Below are 18,357 nucleotides of genomic sequence, written 5' to 3' on the forward strand. Positions count from 1 at the left end.
AAAAAATAAGATTTAAATAGTGATGGAAATATTTTATGGACATTATCCATAAAATAATTCAATCACTAACAGTGGGGTTTTTTTTGTTGGTAGTATCTATAGTCTGATCAGTTTATTTTTTAATTTGACAAGACACATTAGGTTTATTTGAGTATCACATCGGTATAGCCGATACCAGCTTGAATTTTACTCTGCATTGAATCGGAAAGAAAATCAGTGGTATCGCTAAAAAAAAATTTTAAAAAATAGTGATGGAATTATTTTACAGACATTGTCCTTAAAAATAATTCCATCACTAAATGTTTTTTTGTTTTTTGTTTTGGTTGTATCTATAGTCTGACCAGTTTTTATTTTTATTTTACTAAACACAATAGGTATATTTGAGTATCACATCGGTATCGCCAATACCAGCCTGAATTTTAATCTGCATTGAATCGGAAAGAAAATCAATGGTATCGCTAAAAAACAAACAAAAAAAATAGTGATGGAATTATTTTATAGACATTGTCCATAAAATAATTCCATCACTAATAGTGTTTTTGTGTTGTTGTTTTTTGTAGTATCTATAGTCTGACCAGTTTTTATTTTTATTTTACTAGACACATTAGGTAAATTTGAGCATCACATCGGTATCGCCGATACCAGCCTGAATTTTACTCTATATTGAATTGGAAAGAAAATCAGTTGTATCGCAAAAAAAAAAATAGTGATGGAATTATTTGTTGGACATTGTCCATCAAATAATTCCATCACTAATAGTGGGGTTTTTTTTTTTTTTTTTGTAGTATCTATAGTCTGGCCAGTTTATTTTTTAATTTTACAAGACACATTGGGTATATTTGAGTGTCACATTGGTATCGCCGATACCAGGCTGAATTTTTACTCTGTATTGAATCGGAAAGAAAATCAGTGGTATCGCTAAAAAAATTGTCTATAAAATAATTCCATCATTAATTTTGTTTTTTTTGTTTTTTGGTAAGTATCTATAGTCTGACCAGTTTTTATTTTTATTTTACTAGACACATCGGGTATATTTGAGTATCACATCGGTATTGTCGTTACCAGCCTGAATTTTCCTCTGTATTGAGTCGGGGGAAAAAATCAGCGGTATCGCAAAATTAAAAAAAAAAAAAAAATAGTGATGGAATTATTTTATGGACATTATCCATAAAATAATTAAATCCCTAACAGTGTTTTTTTTTTTTTTTTTTTGGTAGTATCTATAGTCTGGCCAGTTTATTTTTTAATTTTACAAGACACATTAGGTAAATTTGAGCATCAAATCGGTATCGCCGATACCAGCCTGGATTTTATTTTGCATTGAATTAGAAAGAAAATCAGTGGTATCGCTAAAAAAAGAAAAATAGTGAAGGAATTATTTCATAGACATTGTCCATAAAATAATTCCATCACTAATAGTTTTTTATTTATTTATTTATTTTTTTGGTAGTATCTATAGTCTGATCAGTTTTTATTTTTATTAGACACATTGGGTATATTTGAGTATCACATCGGTATCGCTGATACCAGCCTGAATTTTACGCTGTATTGAATTGGAAAGAAAATCAGTGGTATCGTAAAAAAAAAAAAAATATATATATATATATAGTGATATAATTTTTTCATGGATATTGTCCGTAAAATAATTCCATCACTAATAGTATATATATTTATTTGGTAGTATCTATAGTCTGGCCAGTTTTTTTATTTTATTTTACTAGACACATTAGGTCAGCGTTTCTCAAAGTGTGGGGCGCGCCCCACTGGTGGGGAATAGAGACATGACAGGTGGGGCGCGAGGAACGGGAGGAAATTTCACTTTAAATTTTTTTTTTTTCATTATATTCTTAGAATTTTTTTTTACTATGCTTTCATTTTCTATACACACTGTAAATCACTTTGTGATTCTGTCTGTGAAATACGCTATATAAATAAATGTAAATTACTTATTTTTCCTGTAGGCTTTAAATTTCTAGGTAGGAGCGAAAGTTTGACAGACATAGCAACAGTAACTAATGGGGGCGGGGCTAAGCGGAACAAACTTTCGTGCGGTGGGGTAGCAGGCTAAGAGTGGCAGTGTCAAGCCTGCAACCCCGATTTGAAAAGCTGTGCAGTGCAAAACAGGCTCATTGCAGCCACTAATGCTGGAGTACTGTAAAACTCATGTTCACCCACCCTGTCTTGCCAAATGCATAGCTCCTCCTTTTTTTTGTTGCAAAGATTGCAAAGTGGCACTTTTATTTGATTTATTATTGAACTTGATGCAAGTTATTTTATTTATTATTGAACTTGATGCAAGTTATAACACTTTTGTTTTATTTATTATTGAACTTGATGCAAGTTATTTTATTTATTATTGAACTTGATGCAAGTTATTGTATTTATTATTGAACTTGATGCAAATTATACCACAGCTGCACAGTTATTTTATTTATTATTAAACTTGATGTTATTTTATGTTATTGAGTTTGAATGTACACAACTTGATGTTACTTGATGTTCAATACATTTGAAAATGTTAAGCTTGGCATTAGCGTTCTGTTGGGGCGATGGGGGCAGGTGGGGCTTGAAAACTCCCCCTTGTCCAAAGTGGGGGATGACAAAAAAAGTTTGAGAACCACTGCATTAGGTAAATTTGAGTATCACATCGGTATCGCCGATACCAGCCTGAATTTTTACTCTGTATTGAATCGGAAAGAAAATCAGTGGTATCGCAAAAAAAAAAAAAACATAGTGATGGAATTATTTTATAGACATTGTCCATAAAACTAAAAAAATATAATTATTTTATGGACATTGTCCATAAAATAATTCCATCACTAATAGTGTTTTTTTGGTAGTATCTATAGTCTGGCCAGTCACCTTGACAACATCGGACCAATGAGAGCGCACACGCAAACTAGGCCAGCCAATCAGAGGCGTGCTCCAAAGCCGCATGTCATCCGCGCCCCGCTTGCTTGCACCCGCACACTGTTTTGTTTGTCTCCTTCCTGTACGCCAGCAATGACACCGCCATGGCTCTGCGTGTTCGCTCCCAGGCGCCGGGTCTCTGCTAGGACTCTCCTGGTCATCCGTCCAGGGAAGCGGCGTGCAGGCCGAGTCTGACTCGGCGGTTTTTGTTTTTGTTTTTGTTTTTTTTCTCTCTCCCCTCTCTCCTCTTCCTCCCCGGTGACAGCAGAGGCGGTCAGCGGCGCATCTTCCCACATCCTCCTCTTCCTCCTCCTCCTCGACCATGGCCCTGGTGACTCTGCAGCGCTCTCCCACCCCCAGTGCAGCATCTTCGGCCAGCACCGCCAACAGCAGTGCGGGGGAGGTAGGTGATTCTCCATATGGATGCAATTAGCATGATTATTTTTGTCGTGGACTTTATTATTCTGTGTAAAAGCTGGAATATTCTATCCACTTCCTGCTGCAGTGACATTTTATTATAATGTGTGCATCATACTGTGATCTTTACAGCTAAGTAAGCTACAGTATGATGCATTGCAGTGTGCACCACTGCAACCACAACAATAAAACATGCTTGTCAATCAAAATTTAAGCTGTATTATCCTTGTCAGGACGTTTTGGTACAATAATTGATGGATCGTGTAGAACCAGTACGTCTCAACTATATCAGACATATTATGGAGTTTTATCTAGTCTGTGAAAACAGGCCGTTTCAATCAGTCCAAACGCCTACTCAGCACTTCCGGTCAGTAGGGGGCAGCAGAGAGCCATCAAGCCAATAGGTCTACTCTACCTATGCTATGCTAACTTCCTTAGCATGAGTAAAATGTTTGTCTTTTTAACAAGTCTAAGGACGCCCTTTTTAACCAAGTAAGTAATAGATAAGGGGTTAGGAATCGTAATGATACATTCTCTCAATATTTAAGGGGGGCAGCAGAGCGCCATCAAGGCTATGAGTTTAATCAACCTATGCTAACTTCCTTAGCATGAGTAAAATGTTGGTCTTTAACAAGTCTAAGGACGCACTTTTTAACCAAGTAATTAATAGATGAGGAGTTAGGAATCGTAATGATACATTTTGTCAATATTTAAGTCGTTTATTATAGGCAATACTGTGAAAACAGGCCGTTTCAATCAGTCCAAACGCCTACTCAGCACTTCCGGTCAGTAGGGGGCAGCAGAGAGCCATCAAGCCAATAGGTCTACTCTACCTATGCTATGCTAACTTCCTTAGCATGAGTAAAATGTTTGTCTTTTTAACAAGTCTAAGGACGCCCTTTTTAACTAAGTAAGTAATAGATAAGGGGTTAGGAATCGTAATGATACATTCTCTCAATATTTAAGGGGGGCAGCAGAGCGCCATCAAGGCTATGGGTTTAATCAACCTATGCTAACTTCCTTAGCATGAGTAAAATGTTGGTCTTTAACAAGTCTAAGGACGCACTTTTTAACCAAGTAATTAATAGATGAGGAGTTAGGAATCGTAATGATACATTTTGTCAATATTTAAGTCGTTTATTATAGGCAATACTGTGAAAACAGGCCGTTTCAATCAGTCCAAACGCCTACTCAGCACTTCCGGTCAGTAGGGGGCAGCAGAGAGCCATCAAGCCAATAGGTCTACTCTACCTATGCTATGCTAACTTCCTTAGCATGAGTAAAATGTTTGTCTTTTTAACAAGTCTAAGGACGCCCTTTTTAACTAAGTAAGTAATAGATAAGGGGTTAGGAATCGTAATGATACATTCTCTCAATATTTAAGGTGGGCAGCAGAGCGCCATCAAGGCTATGGGTTTAATCAACCTATGCTAACTTCCTTAGCATGAGTAAAATGTTGGTCTTTAACAAGTCTAAGGACGCACTTTTTAACCAAGTAATTAATAGATGAGGAGTTAGGAATCGTAATGATACATTTTGTCAATATTTAAGTCGTTTATTATAGGCAATACTGTGAAAACAGGCCGTTTCAATCAGTCCAAACGCCTACTCAGCACTTCCGGTCAGTAGGGGGCAGCAGAGAGCCATCAAGCCAATAGGTCTACTCTACCTATGCTATGCTAACTTCCTTAGCATGAGTAAAATGTTTGTCTTTTTAACAAGTCTAAGGACGCCCTTTTTAACTAAGTAAGTAATAGATAAGGGGTTAGGAATCGTAATGATACATTCTCTCAATATTTAAGGTGGGCAGCAGAGCGCCATCAAGGCTATGGGTTTAATCAACCTATGCTAACTTCCTTAGCATGAGTAAAATGTTGGTCTTTAACAAGTCTAAGGACGCACTTTTTAACCAAGTAATTAATAGATGAGGAGTTAGGAATCGTAATGATACATTTTGTCAATATTTAAGTCGTTTATTATAGGCAATACTGTGAAAACAGGCCGTTTCAATCAGTCCAAACGCCTACTCAGCACTTCCGGTCAGTAGGGGGCAGCAGAGAGCCATCAAGCCAATAGGTCTACTCTACCTATGCTATGCTAACTTCCTTAGCATGAGTAAAATGTTTGTCTTTTTAACAAGTCTAAGGGCGCCCTTTTTAACTAAGTAAGTAATAGATAAGGGGTTAGGAATCGTAATGATACATTCTCTCAATATTTAAGGGGGGCAGCAGAGCGCCATCAAGGCTATGGGTTTAATCAACCTATGCTAACTTCCTTAGCATGAGTAAAATGTTGGTCTTTAACAAGTCTAAGGACGCACTTTTTAACCAAGTAATTAATAGATGAGGAGTTAGGAATCGTAATGATACATTTTGTCAATATTTAAGTTGTTTATTATAGGCAATACTGTGAAAACAGGCTGTTTCAATCAGTCCAAACGTCTACTCAGGACTTCTGGTCAGTAGGGGGCAGCAGAGCGCCATCAAGGCTATGGGTCTACTCTTCCAATGCTATGCTAACTTACTTAGCATGAGTAACATTTTTGTATTTTTAACAAGTCTAAGGATGCACTTTTTAACCAAGTAATTAGTAGATAAGGAGTTAGGAATCGTAATGATACATTTTGTCAATATTTAAGTCCTTTATTATAGGCAATACTGTGAAAACAGGCCCTTTCAATCAGTCCAAACGCCTACTCAGCACTTCCGGTCAGTGGGGGGCAGCAGAGCGCCATCAAGGCTATGGGTCTACTGTAACTATGAGTAACATTTTTGTCTTTAACAAGTCTAAGGACGCACTTTTTTAACCAAGTAATGAATTGATAAGAAGTTAGGAATCGTAATGATACATTATCTCAATATTTAAGTCGTTTATTATAGTCAATACTGTAAAAACAGGCCGTTTTCAATCAGTCCAAACGCTTACTCAACACTTCCGGTCAGTAGGGGGCAGCAGAGCGCCATCAAGGCTATGGGTCTACTATACATATGAGTAACATTTGTGTCTTTAACAAGTCTAAGGACGCCCTTTTTAACCAAGTAAGTAATAAATGATAAATAAATAATAATAGGCAATACTGTGAAAACAGGCCGTTTCAATCAGTCCAAACGCCTACTCAACACTTGATTGATTGATTCATTGATTGATTGATTGTTTGATTGATTGAGACTTTTATTAGTAGATTGCACAGTACAGTACATATTCCATACAATTGACCACTAAATGGTAACACCCGAATACGTTTTTTAACTTGTTTAAGTCGGGGTCCGGTCAGTAGGGGGCAGCAGAGCGCCATCAAGCCAATGGGTCTACTCTACCTATGCTAAGCGAAGTTCCTTAGCATGAGTAAAATTTTAGTCTTTAACAAGTATAAGGAAGCACTTTTTAACCAAGTAATTAATAGATGAGGAGTTAGGAATCGTAATGATACATTTTGTCAATATTTAGGTCGTTTATTATAGGCAATACTGTGAAAACAGGCCCTTTCAATCAGTCCAAACGCCTACTCAACACTTCCGGTCAGTAGGGGGCAGCAGAGCGCCATCAAGGCTATGGGTCTACTCTATTCTACTCTCACTATTATGCTAGATCCTCTATGGACTAGACTCTCACAATATTATGCTAGATCCACTCGACGTCTATTGCACCGGTCGCCCAGGGGGGGTGTCCCAACATCTGCGGTCCCCTCCAAGGTTTCTCATTGTTATCCCATTGGGTTGAGTTTTTTCTTGCCCTGTTGTGGGATCTGAGCCGAGGATGTCGTTGTGGCTTGTGCAGCCCTTTGAGACACTCATGATTTAGGGCTATATAAGGAAACATTGATTGATTGATACTCTACCTATGCTATGCTAACTTCCTTAGCATGAGTAACATTTTTGTCTTTTTAACAAGTCTAAGGACGCACTTTTTAACCAAGTAATTAATAGATAAGGAGTTAGGAATCGTAATGATACATTTTCTTAATATTTAAGGGGGGCAGCAGAGCCAATGGGTCTACTCTACCTATGCTATTTTCCTTAGCATGAGTAACATTTTTGTCTTTAACAAGTCCAAGGACGCACTTTTTAACCAAGTAATTAATAGATGAGGAGTTAGGAATCGTAATGATACATTTTGTCAATATTTAAGTCGTTGATTGTAGGCAATACTGTAAAAACAGGCCCTTTCAATCAGTCCAAACGCCTACTCAGCACTTCCGGCCAGTAGGGGGCAGCAGAGCGCCATCAAGCCAATGGGTCTACTCTACCTATGCTATTTTCCTTAGCATGAGTAACATTTTTGTCTTTAACAAGTCCAAGGACACACTTTTTAACCAAGTAATTAATAAATGAGGAGTTAGGAATCGTAATGATACATTTTGTCAATATTTAAGTCGGTTATTATAGGCAATACTGTAAAAACAGGCCGTTTTCAATCAGTCCAAACGCCTACTCAACACTTCCGGTTAGTAGGGGGCAGCAGAGTGCCATCAAGCCAATGGGTCTACTCTACCTATGCTATGCTAACTTCCTTAGCATGAGTAACATTTTTGTCTTTTTAACAAGTCTAAGGACGCCCTTTTTAACCAAGTCATTAATAGATAAGAAGTTAGGAAGCGTCATGATACATTTTCTCAATATTTAAGGGGGACAGCAGACCGCCATCAAGGCTATGGGTCGACTCTACCTATGCTAAGTTCCTTAGCATGAGTAACATTTTTGTCTTTAAAAAGTCCAAGAACGCACTTTTTAACCAAGTAATTCATAGATGAGGAGTTAGGAGTCGTAATGATACATTTTGTCAATATTAAAGTTGTTTATTATAGGCAACACTGTGAAAACAGGCCGTTTCAATCAGTCCAAACGCCTACTCGGCACTTCCGGTCAGTAGGGGGCAGCAGAGCGCCATCCAGCCAATGGGTCTACTCTATGCTAACTTCCTTAGCATGAGCAACATTTTTGTTTTTAACAAGTCCAAGGACGCACTTTTTAACCAAGTAATTAATAGAGGAGGAGTTAGGAATCGTATTGATACATTCTCTCAATATTTAAGTCGTTTATTATAGGCAATACTGTGAAAACAGGCCGTTTCAATCAGTCCAAACGCCTACTCAACACTTCCGGTCAGTAGGGGGCAGCAGAGCGCCATCAAGCCAATGGGTTTAATCTACCTATGCTAACTTCCTTAGCATGAGTAAAATTTTTGTCTTTAACAAGTATAAGGACGCCCTTTTTAACCAAGTAATTAATAGAGGATTAGTTAGGAATCGTATTGATATATTCTGTCAATATTTAAGTCGTTTATTATAGGCAATACTGTGAAAACAGGCCCTTTCAATCAGTCTACTTACCATGAATTGATTAACGTGGACCCCGACTTGAACAAGTTGAAAAACTTATTCGGGTGTTACCATTTAGTGGTCAATTGTACGGAATATGTACTGTACTGTGCAATCTACTAATAAAAGTTTCAATCAGTCAATCAATACCTATGCTATGCTAGCTTCCTTAGCATGAGTACAATTTTTGTCTTTAACAAGTCTAAGGATGCACTTTTTAACCAAGTAATTAGTAGATAAGGAGTTGGGAATCGTATTGATACATTCTCTCAATATTTAAGTCGTTTATTATAGGCAATACTGGGAAAACAGGTCGTTTCAATCAGTCCAAACGCCTACTCAACACTGTTCTAGTATATAGTTGGGACAGGAGACAATAGTGTGTAACTCATTCAGTGGTCTTTATTGCAACTGATGGCCCGGACGTAAACACAACACACACTTCCTGCTAGCTGCTGGGACATACCATTCTGTTAGGGGTGCAACCCTTACTCGCCTATAACATCTCCCCTTTCTTAGATGAACCTTTCTAAGAACATAAACAACCCGAATATGTATCCCATATTAACACATTACTAAAATAAAACACATTACAGATTCCGTCCCCCTATTTTTTTTTTTTTTTTTTTTTTTTTTTTTTTCTCTCAAACGTGTGTCAACACAACAATAGTCCAGCCTCAGGCCCAAACCCCAGTCCATAATATCTATAAGTCCAACCTGACCGGCACTCTCACCAGCCTGCCACTGGCCGTCCTCTGCTCCGTCACGGGCGTGGCGTTGCCCGCGGGCTGGTGCACACCACTCCGCCTGAGCGGCCTGGCCCCCTGCCCGTTTGTGTCACTGTCCTCCATATTGCCCGTCGTGCTGTCAGACGGATCGCTGTGTTGCTCCTCAGGCGGGCCGCTGCGCTGCATGCTTTGTTGCTCAGGGTGGCGTCCGATCGCCTCCCCCTCAGCTGGCCGCAGATCCACCCGATTCCGTCGATAGAACGTCCCCTCGACATCCACCAGGTATGATCTGGGGCCCGCCTGTTGCAGGCACACGCCCCTCCTCCACCTGCCCGTCCTGTCGCCAGGTAGTGGCTTCATCCTGATGTCTTGGCCGATACACAGCTCGGGCAAGTCTCTGGCCGACCTGTCATACCAGAACTTGGCTGTCTGGTGTTTCGCCCGCAGCTTCTCCGGGACCCCAGTGACTACGCTCGGCTCCAAGAGCGTGTCGGCGACCGGGAGCGGAGTTTTCAGCCTCCGAGACATCAGTCTTTGTGCTGGGCTGCTGAGCATGCCCTCCGTGGGCGTGTTTCTCCACTGTAAGATGGCTATCCATGGGTCATTGCCTGCGCTGGCTGCTTTCTTGCACAGATTCTTCACTATCTTTACTGCCGACTCAGCCTTTCCATTAGACTTTGGGTGCCTGGGTGAAGACATTACATGGCTAAAGTCCCATTCTTTTGCAAACCTCCTGAATGTCCCGCAGTCAAACTGAGAACCACAGTCTGTAATGACCCGGTCAGGCTGTCCGTGTCGTGCGAATTGGGCCTTGCACCTCAGGACTGTGGTCTCTGCTGACAAGTCTGGGAGCAGCTCTATCTCCCAGAAGTCTGAGTAATGGTCAACGATGATCAGAAAATCCTTGCCTGCTTGCCTGAATAGATCCATGCTGAGAATCTGCCATGGCCGCGTCGGGAGTGCATGTGACATCATTGTTTCTCGCTGTTGGTCATGTGAATATTCGTTACATGCTGAACACTGACTCACATAGTCCTTGACTTCACCTTGCATGTTCGGCCAGTACAGCGTGTCTCTGGCCTGTCTGTAACAGGCATCTCCTCCTACGTGGCTGGCGTGGATGCGTTTCAGCATCTCCGCGCGTAACGACTTTGGAATTATGACCCGCTGGCTTTTGAAGAGCACTCCATCTTGTGCGCTGATCTCGTCACGAATTGACCAGTACTCCCTGATCGCCAGAGGAGTATCCTCACGGAGATCTGGCCATCCCTTGAGCACTGCTGCCTTTAGCATCTGGAGGTTTTCATCCATCTCCGTGTGTTGTCTTATCTGCGCCAGGCGCTGTCTGGTGACATTCAGATAATCAGCCTGATTTATCTGTTCAGTGTCCTCCTGCGCCCTCTGCAGGCTACAAACTGCGTGTTTTGTGTAGCTCGTGTCCGTCCTCTGTAGTGGAGCCGTGGCTCTGCTCAACGTGTCACTGATGTGCATGTCTGGGCCCGGCTTGTACACTACCTTGAGGGTGTAGTTCTGAAGTGTGAGCAGCATGCTTTGGAGCCTCTTGGGTGCCGTGAGGAGAGGCTTGTTGAAAATCGAGATGAGTGGCTTGTGGTCCGTTTCTGCTGTGATCTCTCCACGCCCATACAGGTAATAGTGGAATCGCTGGCACGCAAACACGATGCTCAGACACTCCTTTTCGATTTGTGCATAGTTCTGTTCTGTCTGAGTTAGCGCCCGTGATGCAAACCCGACTGGCTGGCCCTCCTGCATCAGACAGCATCCAAGCCCCTTCTGGCTCGCATCACTCTGGATGGTGACTGGCTTGGTCACGTCGTAGTATCTCAGGAGCGGGGCTGCCGTGACCAGCCGCTTGACCTCCTTGACTGCAGCCTCGTGTTTAGGCAGCCAATGCCACGGGACGTCTTTGTCCAGCAGCCTCCGCAGTGGCTCACAGATGTCGGAGAGTCGTGGCATGAACTTTGCGAGATAGGTGACAAACCCTATGAACCGCTGGACTGCTTTGGCGTCGGTGGGGTGTGGCATGTCCTGGACTGCCCTGATCTTTTCTGGGTCTGCCTTGAGCCCCTCTGCTGACAGAATATGCCCATGAAACTTGACCTCTCTAAGCCTGAACTGCAGCTTCTTTAGACTCAATCTTAGCTTAACTTCTCTGCACCTCTCCATGAGCGCTATCAGTTTTGTGTCATGGTCCTGTATGGCCTCCTCATCTGTCTCCCCACACCCTACCACCAGTATGTCATCTGCGATTGGCTCTACACCAGCAAGCCCTGCCAGCAGCTCATGCTGCTTCCGCTGGTATACCTCTGGCGCTACTGACACACCAAACGGTAGCTTTAACCAGCGCTTCCTGCCCCACGGTGTCCAGAACGTAGTCATGTAACTACTGTCCTCATCTAGCCTACACTGTAAAAAGGCATCACGTGCGTCTACAAGGGTGAATATGCGCGCTTTAGGCAGCTTGTATATCACATCCTCTAAGGTCGGCATTAGGTAATGTGACCTCTTCAGAGCTTGATTTAGAAACTTGGGGTCTATGCAGATCCTCACCTTGTCTGGCTGTCTGACTATCACCATGTTGCTAATCCACTCACTTGGCTCTGACACTGAGGCTAGGTGCCCATCTCGCTCATATTTATCTAGCTGAGCCTTGACTGCCTCTCTGAGTGCCACTGGCACATTGCGTGGGGGAGCCTGCACCGGGGCTATATCTTTGTCTAGCTCAAAATGAACCTCCCCTGGGACGGATTCGACTGGACTGTTAAAAACATCATCATATGTCATAACAAGGTGCTGCCTAGTTAGTGGCTCTGACCTGCTCTGCCCCACCATAAGCAGCTCCTGAGGGATGGTGAAGCGCATTAGGCCTAGCCGCTCACTGGTTTCGCCCGACAGCAGGGGTCTCTGCTTGCTTCTCACTATCTCGAACTCAAGCTTGTGTGTTTTGCCCCTCACTACACACTCTGTCCTGAATATCCCTATGGATTGCATCGTTTCGCCTGAATACAGTACCAATCTGGTCTGGCTCGGCCCTAACTCCACACCAGGCGCCAGTCTTCTCTTGTCTTGTATACTCATCACATTACAGGTCGCCCCTGAATCTAGCTGGCACCTCTGAGACCCACCATTCACTCTTATGTTAGCAAACCATTTCCTCCCACCGCCCTGGACTGCACCTATGCTCTCTGTTGTGTAGATGTGGGCCTCTGTGCTGTCCCTGACCATATCCTCCTGGACCTCAGCCTCTGCTATGTTCAATTGTCGGGCTTGTCTCCCCTTCAGGCACACCTTAGCGAAATGATTTGCTGTTCCGCAATTGCGGCAGTTCTTCCCATATGCTGGGCAAAGTTCACGTCCGCGCTTGTGCATGTTGCCACAATATCTACATGCAGCACCCTCACTCTGTGCCTGATTCTGAAACTTGCTAAAGTGTTCCTGCTTAGATGTTTGTCGCGGCCGCCGGCCATCTGTCGCATGCACTGCCTCCAGCGGCCTGTCCTGTGCCATCGTCTTCAACCTGATATCCGTCATTTCAGCAGCTCTGCATATTTCGATGGCTGATGTCAGCGTGAGATCCTTCTCTCTGAGCATGCGACGCCGCACACCCTCATCACTGACACCCAACACCACTCTGTCTCTTATAAGTTCCTCTCCGAGTTGGCCATACTCACAGGAAGCAGCTTTTTCCCTCAGCCTCGTTACAAACGCATCAATGGGCTCCCCTTCATCTTGCTTGCAGTTGCCGAAAACGTATCTCTCGAATATTACATTTCTGGCTGGCTTGAAATACGCACCGAGACTCTCGAGGATGACGTCCACGTCCTTCTGCTGGTCCGCCGTGAGTCCCAGGTTATGCTTGTATATGTGGCGGCATTCAGCGCCCATCACTCGTCGCAGGGTTGCTGCCTGCACTTCCTTTGATTTTTCTTTTAGTCCTGATGCCAGAATATAATCCTCAAATTCGGCTCTAAAATTGTCCCAATTACTTGTGATATCGCCACTCAGCTTCATTTCCTCCGGTGGTGGTATGCTGGAAGCCATGGTGAAGCTATCGCTGTTAGCCTAGCTTGTTGCTAACGGCTAAATCTCCCGTCTTCGCCTCCACTGCTCCTTCTTTTTTTTTTTTTTTTTTTTACTGCTTTTTTTTTTTTTTTTTTTTTTTCGTGTGTGCCGTCAGTGCAGCACGACAACACACAACCCTCAAACTTTGGGTCTAGCCACTTCTGACGCCATGTTCTAGTATATAGTTGGGACAGGAGACAATAGTGTGTAACTCATTCAGTGGTCTTTATTGCAACTGATGGCCCGGACGTAAACACAACACACACTTCCTGCTAGCTGCTGGGACATACCATTCTGTTAGGGGTGCAACCCTTACTCGCCTATAACAAACACCTCCGGTCAGTAGGGGGCAGCAGAGCGCCATCAAGCCAATGGGTCTACTATGCTATGCTAACTTCCTTAGCATGAGTAACATTTGTGTCTTTTTAACAAGTTTAAGGACACACTTTTTAACCAAGTAATTAATAGATACCATGAATTGATTAACGTGGACCCCGACTTAAACAAGTTGAAAAACTTATTCGGGTGTTGCCATTTAGTGGTCAATTGTACGGAATATGTACTGTACTGTGCAATCTACTAATAAAAGTTTCAATCAATCAATCAATGAGGAGTTAGTAATTTTAATTATATATTCTCTCAATATTCAAGTCGTTAATTATAGGAAATACTGTGATATCTTTTTGTACATGTGATGCTGGGTGGATATTATAGATAAAGCTCTGCGTTGTTTACAAAGCAAGGGGATTATGTGCTTGTAAGTAGGCTGTCTGATCCGCAGCATAAAAACAAGCAGTCACACTAATGTTGCTTTTGAAGAACACATTTGATCATATGCTTCATTTTTGTGCCTTTCAGGATTTTGGAAGTGATGAAGACCGCAAAAATAACCAATGGTAAGTCTCACAGTTTATGCTCACGTTTACCATTGGCTAGTTCATGGCAAACAGCAGTACCTCAACTTCTCTGTGACGGAGCTCTTAACTCAAAACACTTGTACCTCAAATTAACATCTCCCACTGAATCTATTGGAAAAACAGCACAATTTCAACACTTAAATGATAAATATTATATAAAAACGATGTAACTATTACTACTACAGTAGTTTTATGAAGTAATGGACTAATACAGCACCGTTGTTGTTTTTAGTTAACTTTGCGACTTTAACCTCCGTCACGTCCCGCAAGCATTAGTCAGGCTCTTCTGGTGGCAGTGCGAAAGTGAAAGTAAAAAGTCATGTTGTAACATAAATGAACATTGGCCCCATGCCCAGTCCAAGCTGCTCAAACGTCACAACCATCATCATGGATAAAACATGTTATGTTTTACTAGGGTTGTACGGTATACCGGTACTAGTATAGTATTGCGGTACTACAAAGAATAATAGCAATTGATGATGCCTCCACTGGGTTACATAAACACGCAGTAAACCTCGGTTACAATGCTGCCCCTCTAATCCAGCCGACGTCACCAAAGACGTGATTTATGGCAAAAAAAATTTGAGCCTTTTGTGTGCTCAGCTGAAACAGCCACGTCATGCTTTGTCCGGACCCGCCCGCTCACACATTCATCCTTGCAGAGTTTCTTGTGGTCCTCTCGCCGATGAATGACGGCATTGTGGCGCATGATGTGTCAGCTGATGCAAGGAATCCGAGCAGACATGGGAAGGAAGGAAGATGAAGGGGGCTTAAAAGCTAGTTTTAAAGCCCCCATCTGGAGGACAAGGATGGTGAGAGCTTCTCGTAAGGCCAGCCGCCTGCCTCACTTGCTGAAGAAAACTCTTTGGACTCGGCAGGAGATCATGTAAGATAACAGCAGCTTTTAATTAGATCTCCACTGTTTATGTAGCAGTAAACCGCAAAGATGACGGGCTGTTAGTTGGGAGCAGGTGATAATTGGAAAGATCTTGTTTGTTTTTTCTTTGATAATTATTTGGGGAGCATGGGAAAGTACAAAACCCTAAGCCAGTGAAGTTGGCACGTTGTGTAAATGGTAAATAAAAACAGAATACAATGATTTGCAAATCCTTTTCAACTTATATTCAATTGAATAGACTGCAATGACAATATATTTAAAGGCCTACTGAAAGCCACTACTACCGACCGCGCAGTCTGATAGTTTATATATCAATGATGAAACACATGCCAATACGGCCAGGTTAACTTATAAAGTGCAATTTTAAATTTCCCGGGAAACTTCCGGCTGAAAACGTCTCGGTATGATGACGTATGCGCTTGACGTCAATGGTTGAAGCGGAAGTATTGGCACAATTGTATCCCAATCCAAACAGCTCTGTTTTCATCGCAAAATTCCACAATATTCTGGACATCTGTGTTGGTGAATCTTTTGCAATTTGTTCAATTAACAATGGAGACTGCAAAGAAGAAAGCTGTAGGTGGGATCGGTGTATTAGCGGCCGGCTGCAGCAACACAACTAGGAGGACTTTGAGTTGGATAGCAGACGCGCTATCCGACGCTAGCCGCCGACCGCATCGGTGATCGGGTGAAGTCCTTCGTCGTGCCGTCGATCGCTGGAACGCAGGTGAGCACTGGTGTTGATGAACAGATGAGGGCTGGTGTAGGTGGAGAGCTAATGTTTTTAGCATAGCTCTGTGAGGTCCCGTTGCTAAGTTAGCTTCAATGGCGTCGTTAGCAACAGCATTGTTAAGCTTCGCCAGGCTGAGAATTATTAACCGTGTAGTTACATGTCCATGGTTTAATAGTATTGTTGATCTTCTGTCTATCCTTCCAGTCAGGGGTTATTTATTTTGCTTCTATCTGCATTTAAGCCCAATGCTATCACGTTATCTCCGTAGCTAAAGTGCTTCGCCGATGTATTGTCGTGGAGATAAAAGTCACTGTGAATGTCCATTTCGGGTTCTCGACTCTCATTTTCAAGAGGATATAGTATCCGAGGTGGTTTAAAATACAAATCCGTGATCCACAATAGAAAAAGGAGAGAGTGTGGAATCCAATGAGCCAGCTTGTACCTAAGTTACGGTCAGAGCGAAAAAAGATACGTCCTGCACTGCACTCTAGTCCTTCACTCTCACGTTCCTCATCCACAAATCTTTCATCCTCGCTCAAATTAATGGGGTAATCGTCGCTTTCTCGGTCCGAATCGCTCTCGCTGCTGGTGTAAACAATGGGGAAATGTGAGAAGCCCTTCTTCCTGTGACGTCACGCTACTTCCGGTACAGGCAAGGCTTTTTTTATCAGCGACCAAAAGTTGCGAACTTTATAGTCGATGTTCTCTACTAAATCCTTTCAGCAAAAATATGGCAATATTGCGAAATGATCAAGTATGACACATAGAATGGATCTGCTATCCCCGTTTAAATAAGAACATTTCATTTCAGTAGGCCTTTAATGTTCGAACTGAAAAACTTCATTTTTTTTTTTTTTTTTGCAAATAGGATAGGATAGGACTTTAAGTACAACGAAACTATGTTTTCAGCACAAACCCGTTCAAGATTAGACAAACAAACAGTGTACAGGGTTACAGAACAGGAACGCTGATGGGTCGCCAAAGTCGCCCCGTAAAAGATAAGAAAAAGGTAAAACGCTGGGGAAGAAGATGAGTAAAAAAATACAATCTAGACTGGGGGCCTAGTCTGGAGTGGGAAAAAACCTCCATGCAATGCACACATAAACACGTTACATTTAATCACGACAAACTCGCAACAGAGGGGCGGGGAGTTGGAGCCCTGGAGGTCGACTGCTGCTATGAAGCGCTGCCAGCCGTCCATCACCCCGAGGGGAAACAAGCGGTGGTGAAGGTTTGGGGTGGGGGAGGGGGGGGGGGGGTGTATGTGCCCATTGTCTTGGGTGTGATGATGTAATGTTCATAGACTGAGTATGTAGAGAGACTAAATAATAATTCATTTAAAATTTAATGGTAACAAACATTGCAAAAAGGTTGTCACAGTGGCATGTTCACCACTGTGTTACATGGCCTTTCCTTTTAACAACACTCGGTAAACGTTTGGGAACTGAGGAGACACATTTTTGAAGCTTTTCAGGTGGAATTATTTCCCATTCTTGCTTGATGTACAGCTTAAGTTGTTCAACAGTCCGGGGGTCTCCGTTGTGGTATTTTAGGCTTCATAATGCACCACACATTTTTCAATGGAAGACAGGTCTGGACTACAGGCAGGCCAGTCTAGTACCCGCACTCTTTTACTATGAAGCCACGCTGTTGTAACACGTGCAGAATGTGGCCTGGCATTGTCTTTCTGAAATAAGCAGCGGCGGTCATGAAAAAGACGTTGCTTGGATGTCAACATATGTTGCTCCAAAACCTGTATGTACCTTTCAGCATTAATGGCGCCTTCACAGATGTGTAAGTTACCCATGCCTTGGGCACTAATACACCCCCATACCATCACAGAGGCTGGCTTTTGAACTTTACGCCTATAACAGTTCGGATGGCGGAAATTTTGCAAGATTGTTTTCCCACAAATTGTAATCGGTGATGTTCAACTTCCAAGGTTCCACCCTCGATGAAATGCTGGACATCCTCCATTGTAGCGCTTCCTTGCTGAATGTATTGGTTTGTGTCGCAGGGTAATACGCGATGAGTTACAATATCAGCTATCTATTGGGCTTTAACAGCTGAGCCATGTTGTTTATTGCCATGTCAGCGTTATTTTCACACAAACAATGGCGCCGCGTCACTTAAAGGAAGAATGATAGACAAGGTCTTGTGATGGTGCCTCTGTGTCACCGGGAGGTGAAACAATGAGGCTATGTGTTCCATGTCAGCGTGGACGCAAACGCCCTCCTTGTTACTGTACTGTGAGGAGGCGTGGCCTGCGGACCTGCAGCGAGGCGGGGTGTGACGGGGCCGGTTCCGAGATCGGCGACAGGTGCGTAGATGCCCCACCTGGGCGCGTTTGTCTGATC

At 42.7% G+C, this 18,357-nt stretch overlaps 1 protein-coding gene across 1 annotated transcript in view; it reads left to right on the forward strand.

Annotated features, from left to right (window-relative positions):
- Nucleotides 1–14,286: 14,286 nt before the first annotated feature.
- The window catches only part of LOC133638968 (protein phosphatase Slingshot homolog 1-like), a 28,953-nt gene continuing 24,882 nt past the window's right edge, over nt 14,287–18,357 (forward strand). Inside the window, exon 1 of the mRNA XM_062032021.1 lies at nt 14,287–14,348. Within this exon, the coding sequence (XP_061888005.1) occupies nt 14,287–14,348 (62 nt within the window). The remainder of the gene's footprint in view (nt 14,349–18,357) is intronic.

The sequence above is a fragment of the Entelurus aequoreus genome, linkage group LG21 (genome assembly GCF_033978785.1).
Source record: "Entelurus aequoreus isolate RoL-2023_Sb linkage group LG21, RoL_Eaeq_v1.1, whole genome shotgun sequence".
Taxonomy (NCBI): Eukaryota; Metazoa; Chordata; class Actinopteri; order Syngnathiformes; family Syngnathidae; genus Entelurus; species Entelurus aequoreus.